This window comes from Bactrocera tryoni, chromosome 3, assembly GCF_016617805.1.
Source record: "Bactrocera tryoni isolate S06 chromosome 3, CSIRO_BtryS06_freeze2, whole genome shotgun sequence".
Classification (NCBI taxonomy): Eukaryota; Metazoa; Arthropoda; class Insecta; order Diptera; family Tephritidae; genus Bactrocera; species Bactrocera tryoni.
In genome coordinates, this window is record NC_052501.1 from 39,933,454 (window position 1) to 39,954,768 (window position 21,315).

Sequence of the window (21,315 nt, forward strand, 5' to 3'; positions counted from 1 at the left end):
CCTGCTGAATGACAGTGAACGTACAATGCCAGGAGGAGGCGAACCCGATTCCCCAATCGATGACGTTGGAGCAGACGTTCCATTTCCCGACCATGAAGATGTTGGAATAGCAATTACCCGCCTGAAGAACAACAAAGCAGCCCACCGAGCTATTCAAACACGGCGGCGAAGAACTGATAAGGAGCATGCATCAGCTTCTTTGTAAAATATGGTTGGACGAAAGCGTGCCCAACGATTGGAATTTAAGTTTGTTATGCTTAATCCATAAAAAAGGAGAGCTCAAAATCTGCGCCAACTACCGAGGGATTAGCCTCCTCAACATCGCACATAAGGTTCTATCGAGTGTAACAAGTGTGAAAGATTAAAGCCCACTGTCAACAAACTGATTGAACCTGATCAGTGTGACTTACGATCTGGCAAATCGACAACTGACCAGATATTTACCATGCGCCAAATTTTGGAAAAGATCCCTGAAAATAGATTCGACACACACCACCTCTTCATCGATTTCAAAGCTGCTTTCGACAGCACGAAAAGGAGCTGCCTTTTTGCCGCGATGCCTGAATTTGGTATCCCCGTAAAACTAATACGGCTGTGTAAACTGACGTTGGGCAGCACCAAAAGCTCCATCAGAATCGGGAAGGACCTCTTCAGGCCGTTCGATACCAAACGAGGTTTCAGACAAGGCGACTCCATTTCGTGCGACGTCTTCAACCTGCTGCTGGAGAAAATATTTCGAGCTGCAGAACTTAATCGAGCAGAAACAATTTTTTATAAGAGTGAGCTGCTGGCGTATGCTGATGATATTGATATCACCGGCCTCAAAACCCGCGCCGTTAGTTCTGCTTTCTCCAGGCTGGACAAGAAAGCAAAGAAAATGGGTGGTGGCAGTGAACGAGGGCAACACGAAATATCTCCTGTCATCAAGCAAACAGTCATAACTTCGAAGTTGTAGATAATTTCGTCTATCTTGGAACCAGTATAAACACCACCAACAATGTTAGCCTGGAAATCCAACGCAAGATTACTCTTGCCAACAGGTGCTGCTTAGGACTGAGTAGGCAATTGAAAAGTAAAGTCCCCTCTCGACGAACAAAAACCAAACTCTATAAGTCACTCATTATTCCCGTCCTGTTATATGGTGCAGAGGCTTGGACGATGACTTCAACTGATGAGTCGACGTTGCGAGTTTTCGCCAATAAAGAAGAAGAAGTCCTATTTCCGCAGTTCCGATAGCTTCTTGGGTGAAAAAGGCGTGTGTAAAATTTGTGAACTTGATCATTTATATATGTATGTATGTATTTTATAAGGTGTTCGATATTTAGTTCTCGGTGTTATAAACTTTGGTGCGAACTAAATATACCCTGTTCAGAGTATAAAAAGTTGTTTCACTAACAAAGAACTGTACGCACCAGATAATGTTCTGTGAATCCGTAGTTATAATTTAAAGTGCATACATGCGAGTTGTGGGAACCAACGTGATCCCTATTAATGCAAATGCAGTGAAAAACTCGTTTAAAGTTTCAAGGGCGGAAGCTGACAGATCCGAATGCTAGCACTACATCGGATTCGAAGGAAATCATTTTGCACTATTCTCCAAATTGAATCAAATGGCACTGTATACATATATTTTGGCCCAATCAAGATTCCGTTATCTTGAAAATTTAACTTCGTGCAACTTACAAATTTCACTGGCATTTATTTTTAAAACTGTTTCTAAACATATGGCACACGCATTTTTTTCAGATAAGACGGCACAATCTTACCAAGACGAGAAGTAATATAATTATGTCAGTTCTTATAACGGGGTTTTAAATAGGAACACTATAAAAGCAGTCCAATAGGGGCAGCAAACGATGCCGTATTTTTCCCCGCTCTTTTGACATTGTTCTTCAAAAAGAAGAAGTGCCTGTTTTGTCGAGAATATTGCTGCCGCTAGCGCATCAATTGAGGAGGAGCCAAATCAGTCTCTCCCACATCGTTCTCAGTCGTTGGGCATCTCTGTAACGTCGTTGTGGCGAAATTTGCGAAAAGATCGTGGTCTACATCTTTACAAGATCAGGTGAATTGGGCTGATCAACAACGTGAAAATGATAGGGATTTCCATCGCAAAATCATCTTCGGCGATGAAGCTCATTTCTGGCTGAATGGCTCTGTCAATAAGCAAAATATGCTTTACTGATCAGGCAGCAATCCACACGTACTCCATGAGTCACCATTGATCCCGAAAAAAGTCGGGTTGGTGCGGTTTAAGAGCCCGGCCTCATTGGGCCGTACTTCTTCCGTGATAACCACGACTGGCACGTTACTATGAATGGGAATCGCTACCGCTCAATGGTAATCGAACTAAGTTTGGTGAGCGTGTTATCTCACGAAATGGCCCAGTCAATTGGCGCCTCAATCGTGAAATGTGACGCCGTTAACATTTTGACTGATCGATTCTACTGTACGCTGTTCGTGTTTACATCTTTTAGTAAGTAATTGGTACTTTACCCAACAAAATTTTCGTGATGAGACCACTATTTGAATCTGAATTCATACTGACTAAGTGATAAGTAAATACCTTCTAGCTCAGATATATTGAGAAAACAGTTATCGGATATTTATTTTATTATGAGATAATAAAATGTTTTTGCTATGAGTTATCTTAATAAGCTGTTGAACTTTTTCTGAACCGAATAGCATAACTTCAAATTTAATATTGAATTTGCTGACAAGTGCTAGCGTAGACCACTAACGAAAGCAAAAATTAATCCTCTTATCGTATTATTTGGATCCGATCCGGTAACCAGTATTAGAAAAAGTGACTCATCGAGCTTCAAGCGAGAAAATAGTCTAATTAATTAGCTCAAAAAGAAGTGCTAAATTACAAAAAATGCGTTATCAAACGTTTTATTGGAAGTTTCTTGTTTTATTGCATCTTGCCCATATTGGAGATTTAAAATATAGGCTACAAAGCAGGGATAAGAAGATCGAAAAGACTATAATATGGGTAACGTCCTCCTACTTTACATTCAAATATAGAATATATTCAAAATATTAGAGTTCCAAAAAATAACTCCTGATCTTAAAACTGTGGATTGAAATTCGTATTTATAAAATTTCTAAATGATCTCTTTGACTTCAGCAAAGCACCAAAGGAGCAAAATATAAACTCTTTGACAGTATCCAATATTTTGTATGCCTTTCATGATATTTTGTCTAGTAAATTCAAGTAAAATATTGACTCCTATACTGGTAAACAATTCTTCAATACTTTCTGATTCCGGGCCAGTAGTTATTTAGCACCTCCGCGACAGATATGTAAACAAACAGACGAGGTAAGGTCATTAACATGCGGTGAGCTCTAGCTTACTCCAAAATATCACGTACAAACAGTTTCTTGGTCTGCTAAGCTATGACGACAAGCAACAGCACATCGTGGCATAAACGTCATCAATAGCTTGCCACTGATCTTTCATTACCTTCCAAGGTACTCTGCCAGAGATTATGCAATAACTGAGTAAACTAAGTTTTTTCGTGGCTACATAATTGAAATGATCAATAACGACTATCAAACATGACTCTTCATAAACAAGAGTAAATAAGACTTGGGAAACTACCGAGGTGAGCACACGCGTATTTACTTTTCCCTTTTTGAGAGCGCAAATCTGTTGAACTTGAATTTGTTGATGTGAAGTGTAATTACTTTGCCACGTCGGCAAATGTCAAAAACAAATTTCGAAACTTAGTATTTACTAAGCTTAAAGCGTGTGAAACTATATAAGACATATGGGGTTACGAAAAGATTTTATATTAGCACAGGCAATCGCAAGATAAACTTGACTTGACAATACAATCTGAAAATCTTATACGACAACGATTTAAGTTTTCAGAATACACTGCAAGTATGTGGTTCCAGCCAAGAGTGTTGCTAGCTTGCTTGTTAGCTCTCACAACATCTACTGCTTATGCTGAAGAGGCGCAACTGACGCCGCCAGCCACGAGTTACGGTGTACCCGACTACAGACAAACGCGCTCTCTCGGCGTTGATGGTGACTATAGTAATGACCTAGTTGGCCTTTCGACAGATCTCAGTGGCTTAACGAGTGATTTCAGTGGACCCAGTACCAGTTATAGTCATGCAGCAAGTGGTCTGGATGACAGTCTCAGTGGACTTAGCGCCAACAATGCAGTATACAGCAACGCCGACGCTTACACGAATGCCCTGAATGGGTTTACCAATTACGGTGGCGACCTCAGCGCATTACAATCAGTGCAACAAATTCCAGTATATTCTCAATTGCAACAGGTTCAGCAAGTTCCAGTGATATCTAGTCTACAAAGCGTACAGCAAGTGCCTGTAATATCTAGCGTGCAGCAGCCGATCGTGGTGCAACAGCCGGTCGCAGTACAACAGCCGGCACTGGGTGTTGAAGGTCGTAGTTTGGGTGGTGCCGGCATTGCGGCACTAGGCGGTGGCTTGGCGGGTGCTGGTATCGGTGGTTTAGCAGGCGCTGGTGCTGGCTTTGGCGGTGGTTTCAAGCGCTACCGCACCAGCATACATATTCGCTCGCGAGGCTTTGGCGGTGGCCTAGGAGGTTTTGGTGGCGTTGGAGGTGTTGGTGGTCTCGGCGGTTTGGGTGGTTTCAAGGGCATCGGCGGCGGTTTCGGAGGTGGTCATTACAAAGCGCGCTATGCAGAGAGTTCAGGCGGTGGTTTCGCTGGTGCTGGTGGTGTCGCTGGCGGTTTCCTAGGCTAATATAGAGAAACCGATCACTAATTTTAAATTACTTGTGACTAAGTACATATTTTTTAAGAGAGTTTGTACGTAAGCATAAAAATATATTTAACATAAAACTTTCTCGTTGGATGAATTCTTATTTCATGAAGGCTAGCGAGGCTGGGTTTTTACAGAATGGTTCTTACTGATAAAGCGCTACATCGTAATGTTTTTGTTATAAGAAGTGTGTTAAATTAGAGAAATTGTGATAATTAGCTACGATCGATGAAAAATTTTCTTTTTATATATTTATATATGTATATTTTTCCCCATAGTGCCTGGATGGAAGATAGGGTCTCAACAAACAAATTACAATCACATTTATTTATCGATAGAAATTAAATTCTTCCCACTAATGACCGATTTTCTACGTTCCTACTTCGACTTCACGCATCTATGTCGTGGCTGGTCTCCCGTTTCTTCGACCTCCTGGAGATGCTGTTCTGACAATGCCGTTTTGAGATTTTCGCAAAGTATTACAGGTCCATTTCCATTTACGGCGTCGGAATCTACATATGGTATACGCGCAGTTGCTTGGTTGCGGTCCAGAGGTTAGCATTGCTAATAATACTAGAATATATATATGAAATATACGGATATTATTTGGAGGATATTGTTTAAAAAAAGATTTCTGCAACACTTGCTATAATGTTCCCCGTCTCTCAGCATATAGGGCAACCGATTTCATGCTTGGCTCGAATATTTTTATCTCCAAAAGTCTGGATATAAATAAGTGTCGATCTCCAAACTGAGGATAAATTAACCCGTGGCGGAGATGCCGTAATATTAAGGGTTGGAGTTTATAATTAACTTATGTGGTTAAAATATCGCACATTTTGACCTAAATAAACTAATAAAGGTCAACTGGAAAACTGGAAATAATTATATTAAATATATGAGAACTATAAGCAATATTGATCTTCGTCGGCATAAAAATAAAAAAAAATATGATTGAAATATTCTCATTAGGATTAAACTAATTTTATTAGAATGGCACCCGGAATTTGTAATTAAATCACCCGAGCAAATGATAATTCAAAAACATGTATTTTGGCACATTCATGGGTTTATGAGTTTGACATGCGAACGGCCGGAATTGTGGAAGAACAATTTATGGATTTTACACGATGATAATGCACCATCGCATCGAACCACGATTGTGACCTAATTTAAAGCCAATAACGCAATGAATATCATCGATCAACCACCGGACTCACCAGCTTTGGCTCCGTGGGATTTTTGCTTGTTCCTCAAACTGAAATTTCCGGTCTGTGGAACCTGTTTACAGTCGATCGAAGAGATAACACAAAATTCGTTTGAAGATGCTGAAGGCCATCCCAAAAAGTGCTTATGAAAAGTGTCACGAGGATTGGAAAAATCATTGGCTTAACTATATTACATTTGACGAGGATTACTTTATAGGCGACAAAATAAATATTGATAATTAATTCAACTTACTTTTTTGACACAGTTTATCTCAAAGATTGGCTGAAATTTTCGCTTTTTTGTAGTGCTGAAAATTTACACGTTTTTTAAATAAAATGTATGGCGGAGTACCTTCCCGTTATAATTAAAATCTATATTTAAATTGTCTTCCTTAAAATCTGTTGATTTACTAAAACGCAAAAAACGCCTTTATGGCAAATAATCACAGATGATACCTACCCTTCGATGAATTTTGCTTTTATTATCGATTGCTTACATATTTACAACGCATATAACTTTACTACCTTTATTACATAACATTAATTATTGTTTGAAAATAATTCAACAGGAAATGGCTCGCCTTTAGGGTTAAGCACACGTTTCATTAGTTGTCGTTTAAGTGAATTCATTAAAATAACGACAAAAACCACCCTGTGTTTGCAACAGCTATGCATCCCTCTTCCACTAGACTACCGTTATAGCCGAAGACATGCGCATTTCTACCCCAAACAAAGCTGTCTGACATTGTCAGTTGCAGGAAATGTCACCATTTGACATTTCCAATCAGAAACAGAGCGCAAAAAGAGCACAATTCACTCGTCGGAGCACCGTCGCACAACAAACGTCAGCTCAGCTGCATGTTCTCCACTCGATGCACGGAAATTAAAATACAATTCAGAAATGATTCGCTTTTGAGACGGACGGGTAATGTGGCACGGTTGTGTGGGCTAAAGCGTTGGACGTAAAGCAGAAACCAAAATCAAAAGAAAAAAGAGTGATACAAAGAATTTTCCTGCATTATTTCATAGGGAGCTCGCCAACAAGGCATGTGGAAATTTGTGCATAGCAAAATTTAAAGATAATGTGGTGATTTGGAAAATGAAATTTCTATTGAAAGCTTTTCCGAGCTGGTGAAAGTGTCCTCCGCAGTGTGGCATTTCAGTGCTGAGGTCGTTGCTACGCTCGATTCATACGCAGACCTCCCTTCAGCCAGCTCCGTTTAGACGAGCAACGCGCAAAAAACACGTCTACAGCTAAAAATAGCTGGCCAAAAAAATTCCTTGTTGTTAAAAATATTTCGCTCGACGTAGTCGCAGTCGAAACAAGTGAAGTAGTGCTGTGAATTGAGATCTCGCACGAGAGTAAATAAATAGCGTACGCAACGTTCGCATTGCAATTGTGCACAGAATACTACGAAGTGTGTGGATAAAATACATAAGTATGTACCGTTATATACTTGACAGCACTTTAGTGAAATCAAAGGCAGAAATTTCATAATTTCACCGCTGTCTTCGCCTGCGCCTTCGGTGGTGGCTGTGCAAGAAAGCAAGCGAGCGAGCAAGGTGGCCAAAAAACCAAAGTGACGGTTGTGCAATTCGGCAGAGGGGTGTAGCGACGGACGCCCATACACATGTACAAACATAATACCCAAATTGTGCAAGAAAGAACAAATACCAGTCGGTATATTAAAAGTTTGTTGTTGTGAATTGTTGTTTGTAAGATCGGCAAAGCAAAATAAAATCTTTGGCTCGACAACACACGGAAACCTTGTAATTGCAGATTTATGTGCCACAGGCGAACAAACTTACACACAATCGGCAAAGGGCGCATATACCCACATACATACAGACGAGTGCATAAATAGTACATACATACAAACATATACATATGTATGTATATGTGTTGCTTCATAAATCTCAGCCGTGTGTGTTTCATGAAATTTTAATTCCGTGTGCAATGAATTGTGTGTGATTTGTAGTGCCGTAGAAAAAAGTAAGAAAGAGGCGAAGTCAACTATCGCAGCCGCACGAAGAGACCCCCTTCTGCATTACTCCTGCTGAGGTAAGCAACACGACAATGAAGTCAACAACTTCTTTATGGGCCATTTTCGCACATATTTCTCTCTAAGTCATTTAGATTTATCAAACGGAAAACTTAAGGCGCTTGGCTAAAATTCGATAATGGCATCATATTCTCAGCTGGCTGACTGCTGCTCGAATTTCCGAAGACATATGTTTGAGTAAATTACTTATTTATGGGTTTTTAGTGAAAGTAGCTGATTCCTGGCCCCAAAGCTACTTAAATTGAAAGCATTTCTGGATAGCCAATGCTTGCGGTTTTTATCTTTAAACTAGGTAAATTGCGAATATTATTCTGAAGGTAATGAGAATACTACGAAAAGATAAAAGATTACTTCGTGCTCATTTGAGTATTAATATTTTTGCCATTTGCAGCAAGTAAAATAGTTGCCGATATTGGGAGTAGACTTCCGAAACAAATTTATATACATATTTGACTTAAAGAAAAACATTTATAACTTAACTCAGAGCAAATATAATTTCTTCTGATATCTCATCTAAGTACCTTAAACTTAAACCAAGTTATGTCATTAAAAACAGTATATCTATGTTCATTTTGTTGGAGTTAAAGGAAGATGTTAACCAATCGTCATCAATTTTGAGGATCTATGTTATTACTCCAAATACTCCTCTGATTTTTTTCTAAGATAACTAACATTCCGATATACTACGATCAGAGGTATACAGTGACGTTCCATCTGAAGTTATAACATTTTCTCATACTTGTGGATTCCATGCCAAAGAACAGCGTCGGCTTGGCGCCCAAGAATGGATCAAACCAACTTTTGATAACCTGTTCTAGTTTGAACTTTATATCGACAGGTCAGAACCCATGCAAATGCAGCCATCGACTGGAACAAGTGGAATTCAGAAGCGTTAAGGTCTGGGTTATAAGCCAGGGGAAAAAAACTTGCAAGCCGCTGGTTTCAACCAGCATTGCAATGTTCGAAAATTATTGTCTCGTGTCTAATCGCACATTCCAGGTGCTTTACGGCAATCGTTCGCCCGAATTTGATGAGTTCTTCTCGGTAGCGTTTTCTACTAATGATTTCATTCGGCGTCATGGTCTCATGGGCATTCGTCTTTGCTGTTGGTTAGGCTGGTTGACCAGTCATCACCAGTCACAATCTGATGCAAAAACGACTACTTTTTGTAGCATTCAAGTAGCACTTCTGACATGCAAAATCGTATCTTCGCTTCATATCTTCGCTTTATATCATATGGCAACTAATTTCCTTACTTTCGAATCTGTACAACTTTTTTAAACGTTTGGAAATTACTGCTTAAGTAACTCCCAAGAATTCTGAGAACTCTGCTTGTATTTGGCAACAATATTATAATGCTTCTATCTGCTCATCTTCAAACTCTTTTGGCCGCCCAAAACGTTCTTCGCCAAAATCACCACTTTTAAAACTAAAATCTTTAACTTTGGCACGTTCACTGAAATAGAGCATGTTCGCCAAAAACTTACGCAAAATGACTTTCGGCTGACATTTTCTTCATATTTTAGTAATGAAGAAGAATTACGCGCAAAAACACTTTTTCAAACACAAAGTTTGACATATTTGAGAGAAAAATTGTCAGTTTTTACTCTCAAATGAATGAAAATTACATACTCTGACGCATAAGAACAGTAGCTTTCCAAGTTCGCAATATTAAGGCAATGAAACAATAATCAAGTCTCTCATGTCTTGGTAAATTTCACGAATATAGCTATATATCCGAAAACACAATTTGGTTGAATCCTACGAAGATGTGAAATCTCATATTTTAATTGCTTTAAACAAAGCATTATCTGTAATGTTTGCGTGATTTCCACTCTTCCGAAAAACCAAACTAACCAGAACTTTAAGCAATACTTGTATACGCTTTCGCCATAACACACTGTACTACCAATTGGAGAGAAAATAGCTTGGCCCAAAAATTTGGCTTAACTTTGATCTCAACTAGTGCAGAGAACTGTTATCAATTGATTGTTGCTATATTCCCGATATTCGATGAATATAATCTTATATGAATACTGGCGAAAACCCTGCCAGGCGATTTTTATATTTACTTTGATGGTTCTCACCAAGCAATGACAATTCAACTGACTTCTGATTTAACTTAGTAGTGTAGTGATGTAAACACGTTTCCGTTTTTGGCATTACAACCTATTGTTCATTTTCCCAAAGAGGAAAATACTTTGTTCTAGTGCAATTATGACAGTGTTCAGCCAAGCAATACTTGTCCCTTGAATATACTGGATCATATTTGGGCAGAGTTTTTTATTAAGAGTTTGCGTCACTTTGAGACCAATAACTTGAGAACGATTAGCTTAAAAGTCGTGAATTTTCGACAGTATTGTAGTTAAGGTTAGAACTATAAGGCAAAGTTAGTTATATTATAACAACTATCACATTACAGAAGAAATTATCCTGTACAAATATTATACCTCTCGATATTTTTCCATTGTAACACAAGGTTTGACAAATATTCATTTCCATAAATAGTTAACAAATTTATATGTTATATGGGCATGCTTCGCTCTTCGAAACAAAGTATGAAATTGACAAAACTCACTTGACATGTGTACATCCTTCCAAGCATTTCACTTTCCTATCTTCGTTTCTTCCTTCCTGCCTTCGAAATTCCTTTGCTGACGCATGCAATCTCACATTGAGTTATATCACGTCATCGGCCAACACGAGCAAGTGCAAATGCACTCCTATTGTTCTAGAGTGAATAACAAAACGAAAACAATGCAACACCACCGTAAAGGAATGACTGAAGTATTATTTGTTAATAATTCAAAAATATGAAAGCATCATTGTTTATATATATATATATATTCGTACAGACTTACATATGGATATGTTAGGTATGTCTATAAAATATAAGAAGGATAAAAGAAAAGTTTTCTTGGGTAAGCACATTAAGAGAACTTTCCACCGTAGTAAGGGGGGTGTATTTTCATCACCTTATGACTTAAAAGTAAGAAAATATACAATTTTTGGTTTCAATAACTTGAATTTTAGAACTTAGGCAACTTGCAGGTGGGGAGACTTCAATTTTGGAAAATACGGATTTCCTACTATCGAGTTAAAATACTAAAAAATTCTATGTATAAAATTTCAAAGTTTCCGTCTGTTTTTTGACACCATGCCGATACAAGCGATTTAATTATTTGAATTAGCAACTAATATTTACAGGAAAAGTCTATCGATACAATTATATGTTAGCCATCGAAATATCATATTCAACAGTCGCAAAATTCGTGCAAGAATAAGCTTCTAAGATAAAAAGATAGTCACAACTACCGAACCTTACTACATTAAAATAATTAACGTGGAAACTAATACAAGTCCTAAGCGTTAAAAAGGGAAAAACAATCTGCCTCGTGTATAAAATTTCGGATAGATTTATCAATTCGGCCTTAAGTAACTCATAAAAACGTTAACAGAAATTTCGAGTAGCTCCTGTTAAATAAGAACGACCGATTAACTTCACGTATAAAATAGTACTCAGCTCTGGCTGCCCAGAGCGTCTTTATTTATAGGTTTTCTTATCCTAATTATTGTATGCACCACATGCAGAGTACATACACATATCTTAATACTAATCTAATGTACATACCGACAGTATGTACACATATCTTAAACATAGGTGTTCCCTACGGCATACACAACTATTTCTTATCTATTATTATTTTAGGATCATTTGCGATCCTTTACATTGCATACATTAAATACTACAGTCTCTAATCAATATACCCGCAATGAAATTTATTACAGTGATAATTACATATTTGTGTTTAAGACTGTATTTGTATGTGCTAGCGGTAAAGCACATAAATATTTGTAATATGATATCTGGTTCTATACAGATTTACAAAAATATCTTATTTACAATTCTAGCCTTTAGGAACTGTTCAGAAATCTTAACAGTGCCCTTGGGTAATTAACCAGAGATTTACCGAAAATTGGCTTAATGGGAAGCCAAACGAAGGCTTCTTAAACTTGTAGGATTTTAAAGATTATATTAAAAAAGAAGACAGGGGAAAAGTTCAAGAACTACCTACGGATATTTTTTCCAAAGCTTGCTCCTTTGTGATACTTACTCCCTATTAGACAGACTGAAAAATGTGCCTACTTTCTATAAGGTGGTCCTTAGATACGAATATTCAGACGTTTGAATGTTAGAATTAATCTTGAAAAGTTTTGTACTCATAGGAGTCGAACTTTGATTCGTGAGATATAGCATAGTGAGTTTTTTGAAATAAAAAAATTTATGAAATGGAATTTGGTGTTTCACAAAAGCATGACATTATGACAAAAAGCTGTTGGTTGTTATTCGTCTCTAAGCTAGGTGAAACAATCACATCGAAAACGATGAATACCTACAGTAGACCCGTGAAAGAAAAGAAGCAAATAAAAATCACAAAGTAATCATCTCAAAAATTAATTTATGGAATAGTTGATATTCTAAAGATAACAGAAAAGCCTGTTGGACATTCCGTTCATGAATATTTGGATGGCAACGCCTTTTGTAAAGTAGGTCTTGCACTAAATCATAGATTGAGCAATCATGACAATGGAACAGATGGCCCAATTTCTCGAACTGTGATATTTCTCTAAAATGTGACTCAGATGCAACACCCAAAGCGGGAATGACCCTACAATTAGACTACGTTAAAGAGGAAATGTATATGCTTCTGGCTACTGTAGATATTTAATCAACAAACATGTTATATAAATAGCTTGACAATGTCTCGAAATTTCCATTAATCTTTTTTGTATTAAAGATCGTCCTCAGTAGCACGGGGTGGTTCAGAGAGAAAAAAATGCGGTTAGTGTATTTTAGTCATAGTAGTTTCACAATGTTCCCCTTAAAGAATATGGTACATATTCAACAATTTCAACGATTGTACTATAAATCAAAAGAATGTTGGCTTGAAAGAATAACTTTTGATATATGAAAAAATTAGTTTTGAATATATTTCTTTCGTCTCTAAATTTGTTTGTTTTAAAAAGTAAAAACAACACCATCATTTTATCACATACTTGAAAAATTATTAATAATTTAAAAAGTAATGGCTGTTTTTGTTGATTTAGTTCCAAACAAACCTTCTTGTGATGGCCATCATTAATCCTTGGAGATTCATCTAAAAACAATTTCAATTGAAATCTACCGAGCGGTTTTCAAACTGCATTAGTCACCTGTTTAAAAAACATAGCTTTGAGAAGAACGATTTTGAAGTTTTGCACGAACGTTTCAGAGCACCTGACAATATTTTGCTAATTACACTAGTTTACAGTTATTTTGCGACTGTGAAGTTAGAGGCTGTTCCTTGCTCTTGCTAATTTTGGGTTGCTAATCCAAAATCGTAGTACAAATTTTCTAACACGTAAGATTTTTTTGTGTTTCAGTCAAGGTGTGTAGTGTTTAAACTAACCCCCTCTACTAAAATGACAAAAATAACTGTACGTGATGAAAATTTTTTTAACTCAAATTCCTAAATAGGATACCGACAGACCTCTTTATTCATATTTTCAGAGAATGCTTCTAAGAAATTTGCAAAAAAGTTGGATGTTTTTAAAGCCCTTAACTTGATTTTGATCAGATCGATATCGCCGGTTCTGACAAATGAGCAGCTTCTTGGCAAAAAGAAGACTTGTGCATATTTCGGACTGGTATCTCAAAACTCTGGGACTATTTCGCGTATATACTGGCAAACGGTTATGACTAAATCAACTTAGCTCCTCACGCTGATTACTTATATACATACATACATACATACAAATTATACATATATTATTGAGTTTCTGACGCTTCCTGCTACTTGTTACAAACTTCGGTAGTAACTTAATTGACCCTGTTTAGGATACAAAAGTTCAAAACTGCTTTATACTATATATATATAAAGGGTCATTCATTTCGAGGATCCTACTTTTTTTTTTAAAGAAAAAACACAGTATCTTCAAATTTAATGGGGAATGCTTATTATGATTCGGAAGAACATTTTTGGTATTTATTTTTTGAAGATTATATCTTTCTAATGCTGGCCGCAACTACGTTTGAGATGATCCATCCTATGAGTCCAATTTTTGACGACTCGTTCAATCATTTCATCTGCTAACTGGCGAATGACACGGGTGTTGTTTTACTCCAAGGCCTGAATCGAAGTGAGATAGACTTTAGATTTTATATATCCCCACTGGTAAAAGCTTAACGGTGTGATACCTCACGATCTTAGCGGCCAATCGACCGGCCCAAAACATGAAATTATATGCTCACCGCAGTGTTCTCTCAATCCATTAATTGATGCGATGCGTAGGAAGTGGCGCAGTTTTGTTGATGTCAAATGTCGCCGAGATCACGAGCTTCAATTTCAGGCTAGCCGGTTATCATGGAGCGATAACGCTCACCATAGACGATTACTTCCATGCCGGCATCATTTTTGAAGAAATATGGACCGATGATTCCACCGGCCCACAAACCACACAAAACCGTTGTTTTTTATGGATGAAATGCCAGCTCTTGAATATCTTCAGGTTGGTCTTCGTCCCAAATGTGAAAATTTTGCTTATTTGCATACCCATTGAGCCAGAAATGGGCCTCATCACTGAATGAAATTGAGCTTGAAAACGTCGGTTCTTCTTGCAACCTTTTAAGAGCCTTAGGAAGGTCGAGTGGCCTCAGCTCTTGCATATGCTGTATTGTGTACGCTTTTAATTTAAGCTCTCGACGAAAAGTGTGAGAAGTCATTCCATAAGTCAGTCTGAGTTGCTGCGAACGGCGCCGAATCGAATCCCCATGATCTTCGCGTACTCTCTCAGCTACGGCAGCTTCACTGCATGCTGGACGTGGTCTATTCGATCGAATATTATCCAATAATGAATGCTTGTTCTCAAGATGTGTGATGATGTTGCGAATAGTATGCTCAGTAGTCCAATTATATTGACCATAAGTTAAGTGAAGCCCGCCAAACGCATTCTGTACAGAAAGTTTTGTTAATAAAGTTGAATGGTTTGTAAACGTTATTCAGGCATAAGTCGTTCTATACGAAAAGCCAAGTATTTGACTATTGAAAAAAGTACCTCTACTTGGATCACCCGTTAATATGAAATCCTCGGCGTTTCCTGCTAGTTGTCATAAACTTCGGCAGCTACTTAATATAACCTATTCAGAGTACAAAAATTTAGTTGTATTTGTCAGACCAAGCAACTTTAGGTTGATCTCCCCAAAACATTCACGAATTCTGAAGTCAAATGATAAATAGGCACAAGTTAAGAGCTTAGCCAGTTAAAAAAGAAAATCGGTTGCTTCTAGGTGCTAATGCTGATGAAGTGAAAATACTCCAAGCTGAAATGCAAACACTGAATAATGCTGCCATTGAGTTCTGGGCAGTACGGCTTGGCTACCAACTGCGTTAGCACCATTACCATGCGTACATGCATATGTGTGTGTGCTGCTGCAATTCTCTGTTTACGGCAACTTAATTCTTGAGGTGTCTGTTAGATTGATGGCAACCACTTGATATTGCGGCACGGTCGTTTGAAATTTACTTATGTAAATACTAGAATAGAGAACTGGTTGGCATATGTTTGCTTGTGTATGTGTGTGTGTGCGAGTATTAGTGTTAAATGCATTGGTAGTCGACTGACTGTCACCGCCATTAAATTGATGTGCAAGCAACTCGGGCATTTGCTCACGCTATGCGTACTTACACATGTGCTTATACAATTTGCAAGTGCATTTCACACATTTATATGTATGTGTGTGGATGTGTGTGCATGCGTTGAGAAGTGTGTAACGTCATTCCATTAGTAACATTAATTTAACTAGTTCAAGGTCTTGAGACGTCCTTTTCCACCGCTGCTTATTCCGGCAATGTGCTTTCTTCGTTTTCTTTCGCTTTTATCTCTTTTCGCTCTATTTTATTAAACTAACATAGAAACAAACACACACACTCATATACATGTATGTTTATGTGTGGGTGCATAAGCACGCACGTACAACTGTGTGTATGTGTTTGTGTGAGTTCAATGTCAGTTATCAACGCACCCTCATCTAGCAGCAGCAGAATAACAAGAACAAACAATAATAAATAACAACAAAGCACACGTTGCATGCGACGCCAGCGGGAGTGGCAAATATGCACGAATAATATCTGCACGCAAGCCGCGAGTGGGCGACTTCGAAAAGCTGAACCTGCCTGGCGTCACTCGAGCGCGCGCTTATGTAGTTGCTACTTAATAATCTTTTTTCGTCAAGTTGGTGCCGATAGTCACCCATTTTTCTTTGTGTACTGAGTCTTTAATTAGCGTGGTTTATCGGATTTTTAGATTCATGGACCTCCATTGACCTTAAGCTTTAAACAACTAAATCCAATTCATTCAATTAAATTCCCTATTAATATTTTCATCCGGTTTTAGAAGCTCATAATATACATACATATGGTTCCGATTTCGGCAAATACAGAGCATTACCTTGGCGTCATTGTTTAAACTTCATTAATTTATGGTACAATATCGATATTCTTGAGACAGCCACCTTGCACAAAGCTTTCACATACTCAAATAAACGTGAAAGTCTGTCTAAAACCGTTATTCTTTAAATGTCAAATCATTTTTCTTCTTCTTCATTGGCGTAGACATCGCATACGCGATTATAGCCGAGTTAACAACAGCGCGCCAGTCGTGTCTTCTTTTCGCAAAGTGGCGCCAATTGGAAATTCTAAACGAGGCCTGTTCTTTCCAACGGAGTGGAGATCTTCCTCTTCTTCTACTTTCAGAGCTGGAGTGTTTTCGTCCTTTCGTACGACGTGACCTAGCCAGCGCAAGATCCGTCTCTTAATTCGCTGAACTATGTCAATTTCGTCGTTTATCTCGTACAGATGGAAAAAGTCAGACGAAAAGCAGTCGCCTTGTTAGAAACCTCGTTTGGTATCGAACGGTTCGGAGAAGTCCTTTCCGATCTGACGGAGCTTTTGGTGTTGCTCAATGTCGAATTACACAGGCATTTTAGTTTTGCGGGGATACCAAATTCAGACATCGCAACATAAAATCAGCTCCTTTTCGTGCTGTCTAAGACAGCATTGAAATCGACGCATGGTGAATATCTAGTTTGGTCTGGTCCAATCAGTTTGTTGACGGTGGACTTCAACCTTTCACACAGTACGCTTGATAGAACCTATATGCTTTATCGAGGAGGCTGATCCCACGGTAGTTGACGCAAATTGTAGGGACTCCCCTTTTATGGATTGGGCAGAGCACATTTCAATTCCAATATTTCAATAGCTCGCCTTCAAACGGATGTTTGTTCTTTGGCTACCCAGAGGATACTTGGTATAAGAACGAAAGACGTGAGCTGCTTGAGCCATATGTAAAAAATAGTTTCTGGCCACTCCCAAGTGAATGGCACTCAGCCAAATTTCCGCACTTGCGTGAGCTTCTACACATGACTCCATCCATCTAGTATTTTCCATTGACAGATTTTAAAACGACAGTAAATTTAATGTTATAATCTTAAGAAAGGTGATATATTAATGTATTGGAATATTAATATTTACACCACATACAGTATAATCGCCCACTAAAACCATCTTCAAGATGCATATGCGGTAATAATTCCATCAAAGAGGCGAAATCGAACAGATTGAGTTGATTTGGAAAAAGTCAACAAAAGGATAGCAATTAATAATAAATAAATAAATAATAAAGGTATGATGTTTAGACCAAGGTATAGCCTTCACGCATTTTGACCAACCTGAAATGTGTTAACACAGGTGGAAAGGCGGAAATCATTAAGTGGAGTTTGTTTGGGGCAGAGAAAGGGAAGGGCTAATTGTATTAATTAATTGCTCAGGTACACTCGATAACTTAATTTGAAGCAATTGCAATTAACATCCCTGGTTTTCATTAAGATACCTCACATACAATCATCAATCATAGAATGGATGGAGTAAAGTTCGCAAATCCTGATAATTGGAATAATAGTAGTTATATAAGTTTTCGCTCAATTTTATCCCTTTTACGAGTAAAGATACACTGAAATACTACTAAAATACGCTCCTTCAATTTCATTAAGATAACTAACATATTGACCGATATATGCGATATAAAGTCACACGATAGTTCGGAAATCCTTATGGTAGGTATATGGGTCCTAAAGTAATTATTGATCCGATTTAGCCCATTTTTGATATACAGACATACTATTATAAGGAAACAATTTTCTCGGAATTTCAATTATATATCTCACACATTGACCAATATTTTTTGTCAAAAGTCAACTACGGATTCTGGGGGTCGAATATTGGTACTTAGAGGCTTGAAAAGTTCCGGTTTGTTTTGGACAATTTTTGGTCAAAAGATGACGCACTTCAAAGGAATTTGAAATTGTGTTATATGGGAAGTAAGCGAAGTTGTAGTTCGATTTCGCCCATTTTCACACTGTGAAATAAAAATATTAAAATAGCGTCATGTCGAATTTGGTTGAAATCGATCGACTCAAGAAACTAAATGAAATACATTGGGTGTATGATCAATCAGTAAATGGAAATCATTATATTGGGTGTATTTGAGCTAGGAGAAGTTCTTTAGTGATTGAAGTAATTGTTGACCAACCTTACTCATTTTCTGCACTAAACTATCGTATATCCAATATTATACGTTTTCTTAATGTTGCTAAGATATATAATAAACTGACTGATATGTATGGTGTAAAGAAGTTTGAAATTTTTATATTGGGTTTATGGAGACAAGGTGCATACGGACACACTGTTATTACATAGAGGAACTGTTTTAATTGGTTCAAGAAATCGCATATAAGTTAGGTTAATAAGCTAAAAAGTCAACCGACGTTCGAAATATGTGTATTAGGGATGTAGTATTTACCCAATTTTATTAATTTTTGGCACAAGAGTACATATATTATTATAAGGAAAAGATTCGTTCCAACCTTCAATAATATATTTCACACATTAACCAATATTTTCGGCAAAATGTTTGAATAATAGACCGGGTCAATTTTTTTTCTCAAATCTCGAATGCGGGAAATGTTCTATGGATCATTTGGAGCCAACTTGCTTTAGAGACTAAGGATCTAAAACTGGTTTCTAGCCAACGATTTTTAAGGAGACGTTTAGAAACTCTGAATAATCGGTTGTATAAGAAACGTATAATAAAGTTGTCAGATCTGAATGATTCCGATGATGACGAACAATTTTTTATGATCATTAAAAACTTCGCCTTAAATATCGCCAGCTCGAGACCGGGTTTAGATCCGTAGTCTATTAGGCAAAGTTGTTCAGAATGACACTATTTCTGCAAAGTTTTATCCCGATGTATTTTTCGTATACTCTAAAGCGAATTAATCACATGGAATTTAATATTTATGGATTGTGTTATGAAGAGAGTAAGCGTAGTTATACTTATTTCTATTTCGCCATTTTTCGGAACGTAGTACTACATGAATATCAAGATAATGTACCTATCAAATTTGATTTAAATTGGTCGAACAAGTTCTGATGTAAAGAGCCCCTTGTATCATCTTGGAATGTCTTCGACTCAATCCGATGGCACCCATTATCGTCATGCAGTGGGGGTGTTAAAATACATTGTCCTACTTAATTTTGGTTGATTTACCTAAGCAACACTTTTTCAAAATTTTTAAAATCACAGACCCTCATTTTTTGTGCGATTCGTTTACCCAAAAGAATTTGTGTTAAAGCGGAGTTTAGTTATGGCACTTAAAACTTCCAATTAATGGCGTTTTGTGGGCGTGGCAGTAGTCCGAATCCTATAACATGCAACAATTAGGTGAACAAAACTATAATAGTCTGAAGCAACATATTGTGAAACTATAAGAATTATTGAGACAAAGCTGTCGTTACCTCTATCTCTATCGCTCTCCAAGTATCTATCGTTTAAAGACAAAATGCACTCACCCTAATGCGCACCAGCTATGAATTTTCAAAAGTTCTCTGAAGCCCCCGTGCAATTTTCATATTTCACGGTCTGCAAACGCTTTATTGAAAGTGTTGTTGTTGTTGTTTACAGTAGCTGTAAGGCTTTTAATCACAGTTAAGAAATTTAATACCTCCTTTTTGGCGCTCACACATTTTCATTCATGCTACATTGGCCAAATTCACTGGAATCGCGTAATTTGCAAAACACGACGGCACAAACGCACACACACACACACATATAGTGGTACTCGTGTATGGTGGATCCAGCCGGGGGCCGTCTGGTAGCAATTTCGCAACTTTGTATGATAGTAAATACAAGTGCGTTATTAAAAGGGCGTTCAGTGGGGCAATATGCGAGGATGTGAAATATGAGAGCAGCGACTTTGTGTGACATTAAATGCACACAAACAACAAAGCGGAGCAAAAAGTAAGTTTTCTTTTTGTCCACAAGTATCCACATATTCGCCTACATTTCGCCGGAGCTGAGTATTTATTTATTCTTGGTTGCCATATGAATGCGAGCAACCACAAATACACACACACACATACAAACACGGGAACCACAGCGAGTTGGTGCGGTGCTTCCACACTATTTTGCACTTTTGTTTACTTTAAAAGAGAGAAGCGCATAAGAATTTATTTTCTTCTTCTTTCGCTTCCTCTTCTTTGGCTGTTGGCGGTGGTACTCACACGTTTAAGTGTTTGCTTTTTATTTGGCGATATTATATTTCATAGGAATTCAAGTGCTCCAAAGGAGTTTCAAAGTGAAGTACACATTTCTGTACATATTTTAGAAAATAACGGTTTGAATTTGATATCTGAAGTGGCAAAATAAACACGAATAAATTATGCTTCTCTTTGAGTTACGGAGCTATTTTATGATTCATATCAATTCGGAAAACCACATGAATAGAAAGAATTCTGCGCTAATAATGTACGTACGAATATAAACCCTTTTAAATACAAATTAAACCCTTTTAAATACAAAAAGTAATACCAAATCGCCTGCTGTGCGTTGCATACCAATCTAAGTTATAAGAATTTCAAGAAGTCTGCAAATGATATTTTGTGAAAATAAATCGTGTCAATACTTCCCTTAGCCCCCATACACCTAACGCAACGATTTTCGAAATACCACGTGACTTTATACCGCATACATAGTATATCATCCAACATATGAGTTACCTCTATGAAAATGAGATAACGTGTTTTGCTGATAACAGTGTGTTTGTGTGCCTAAAATGGACAAGCTTGGGTGAAAATTTGACCTAACCCCCATATAATAAACATACAACATCCGGGGGTCCATATAGTTG

The 21,315-nt window shown here is 37.6% G+C and overlaps 2 protein-coding genes across 5 annotated transcripts in view; both read left to right on the forward strand.

The window, feature by feature from the left end:
- The first annotated feature begins 3,889 nt into the window (after positions 1–3,889).
- LOC120770166 (keratin, type I cytoskeletal 10-like) lies at positions 3,890–4,741 on the forward strand. Its single transcript, XM_040097374.1, has one exon. It carries the CDS (start codon positions 3,890–3,892, stop codon positions 4,739–4,741), a length of 852 nt encoding a protein of 283 aa, XP_039953308.1.
- A 2,071-nt stretch (positions 4,742–6,812) lies between these two features.
- LOC120772153 (MAGUK p55 subfamily member 7) overlaps positions 6,813–21,315 on the forward strand; it is a 35,482-nt gene continuing 20,979 nt past the window's right edge. For all 4 annotated transcript variants that reach the window (XM_040100584.1, XM_040100586.1, XM_040100585.1 and 1 more), the window contains exon 1: positions 6,813–8,029. The gene's annotated coding sequence lies outside the window, so the exon portion shown is untranslated. The remainder of the gene's footprint in view (positions 8,030–21,315) is intronic.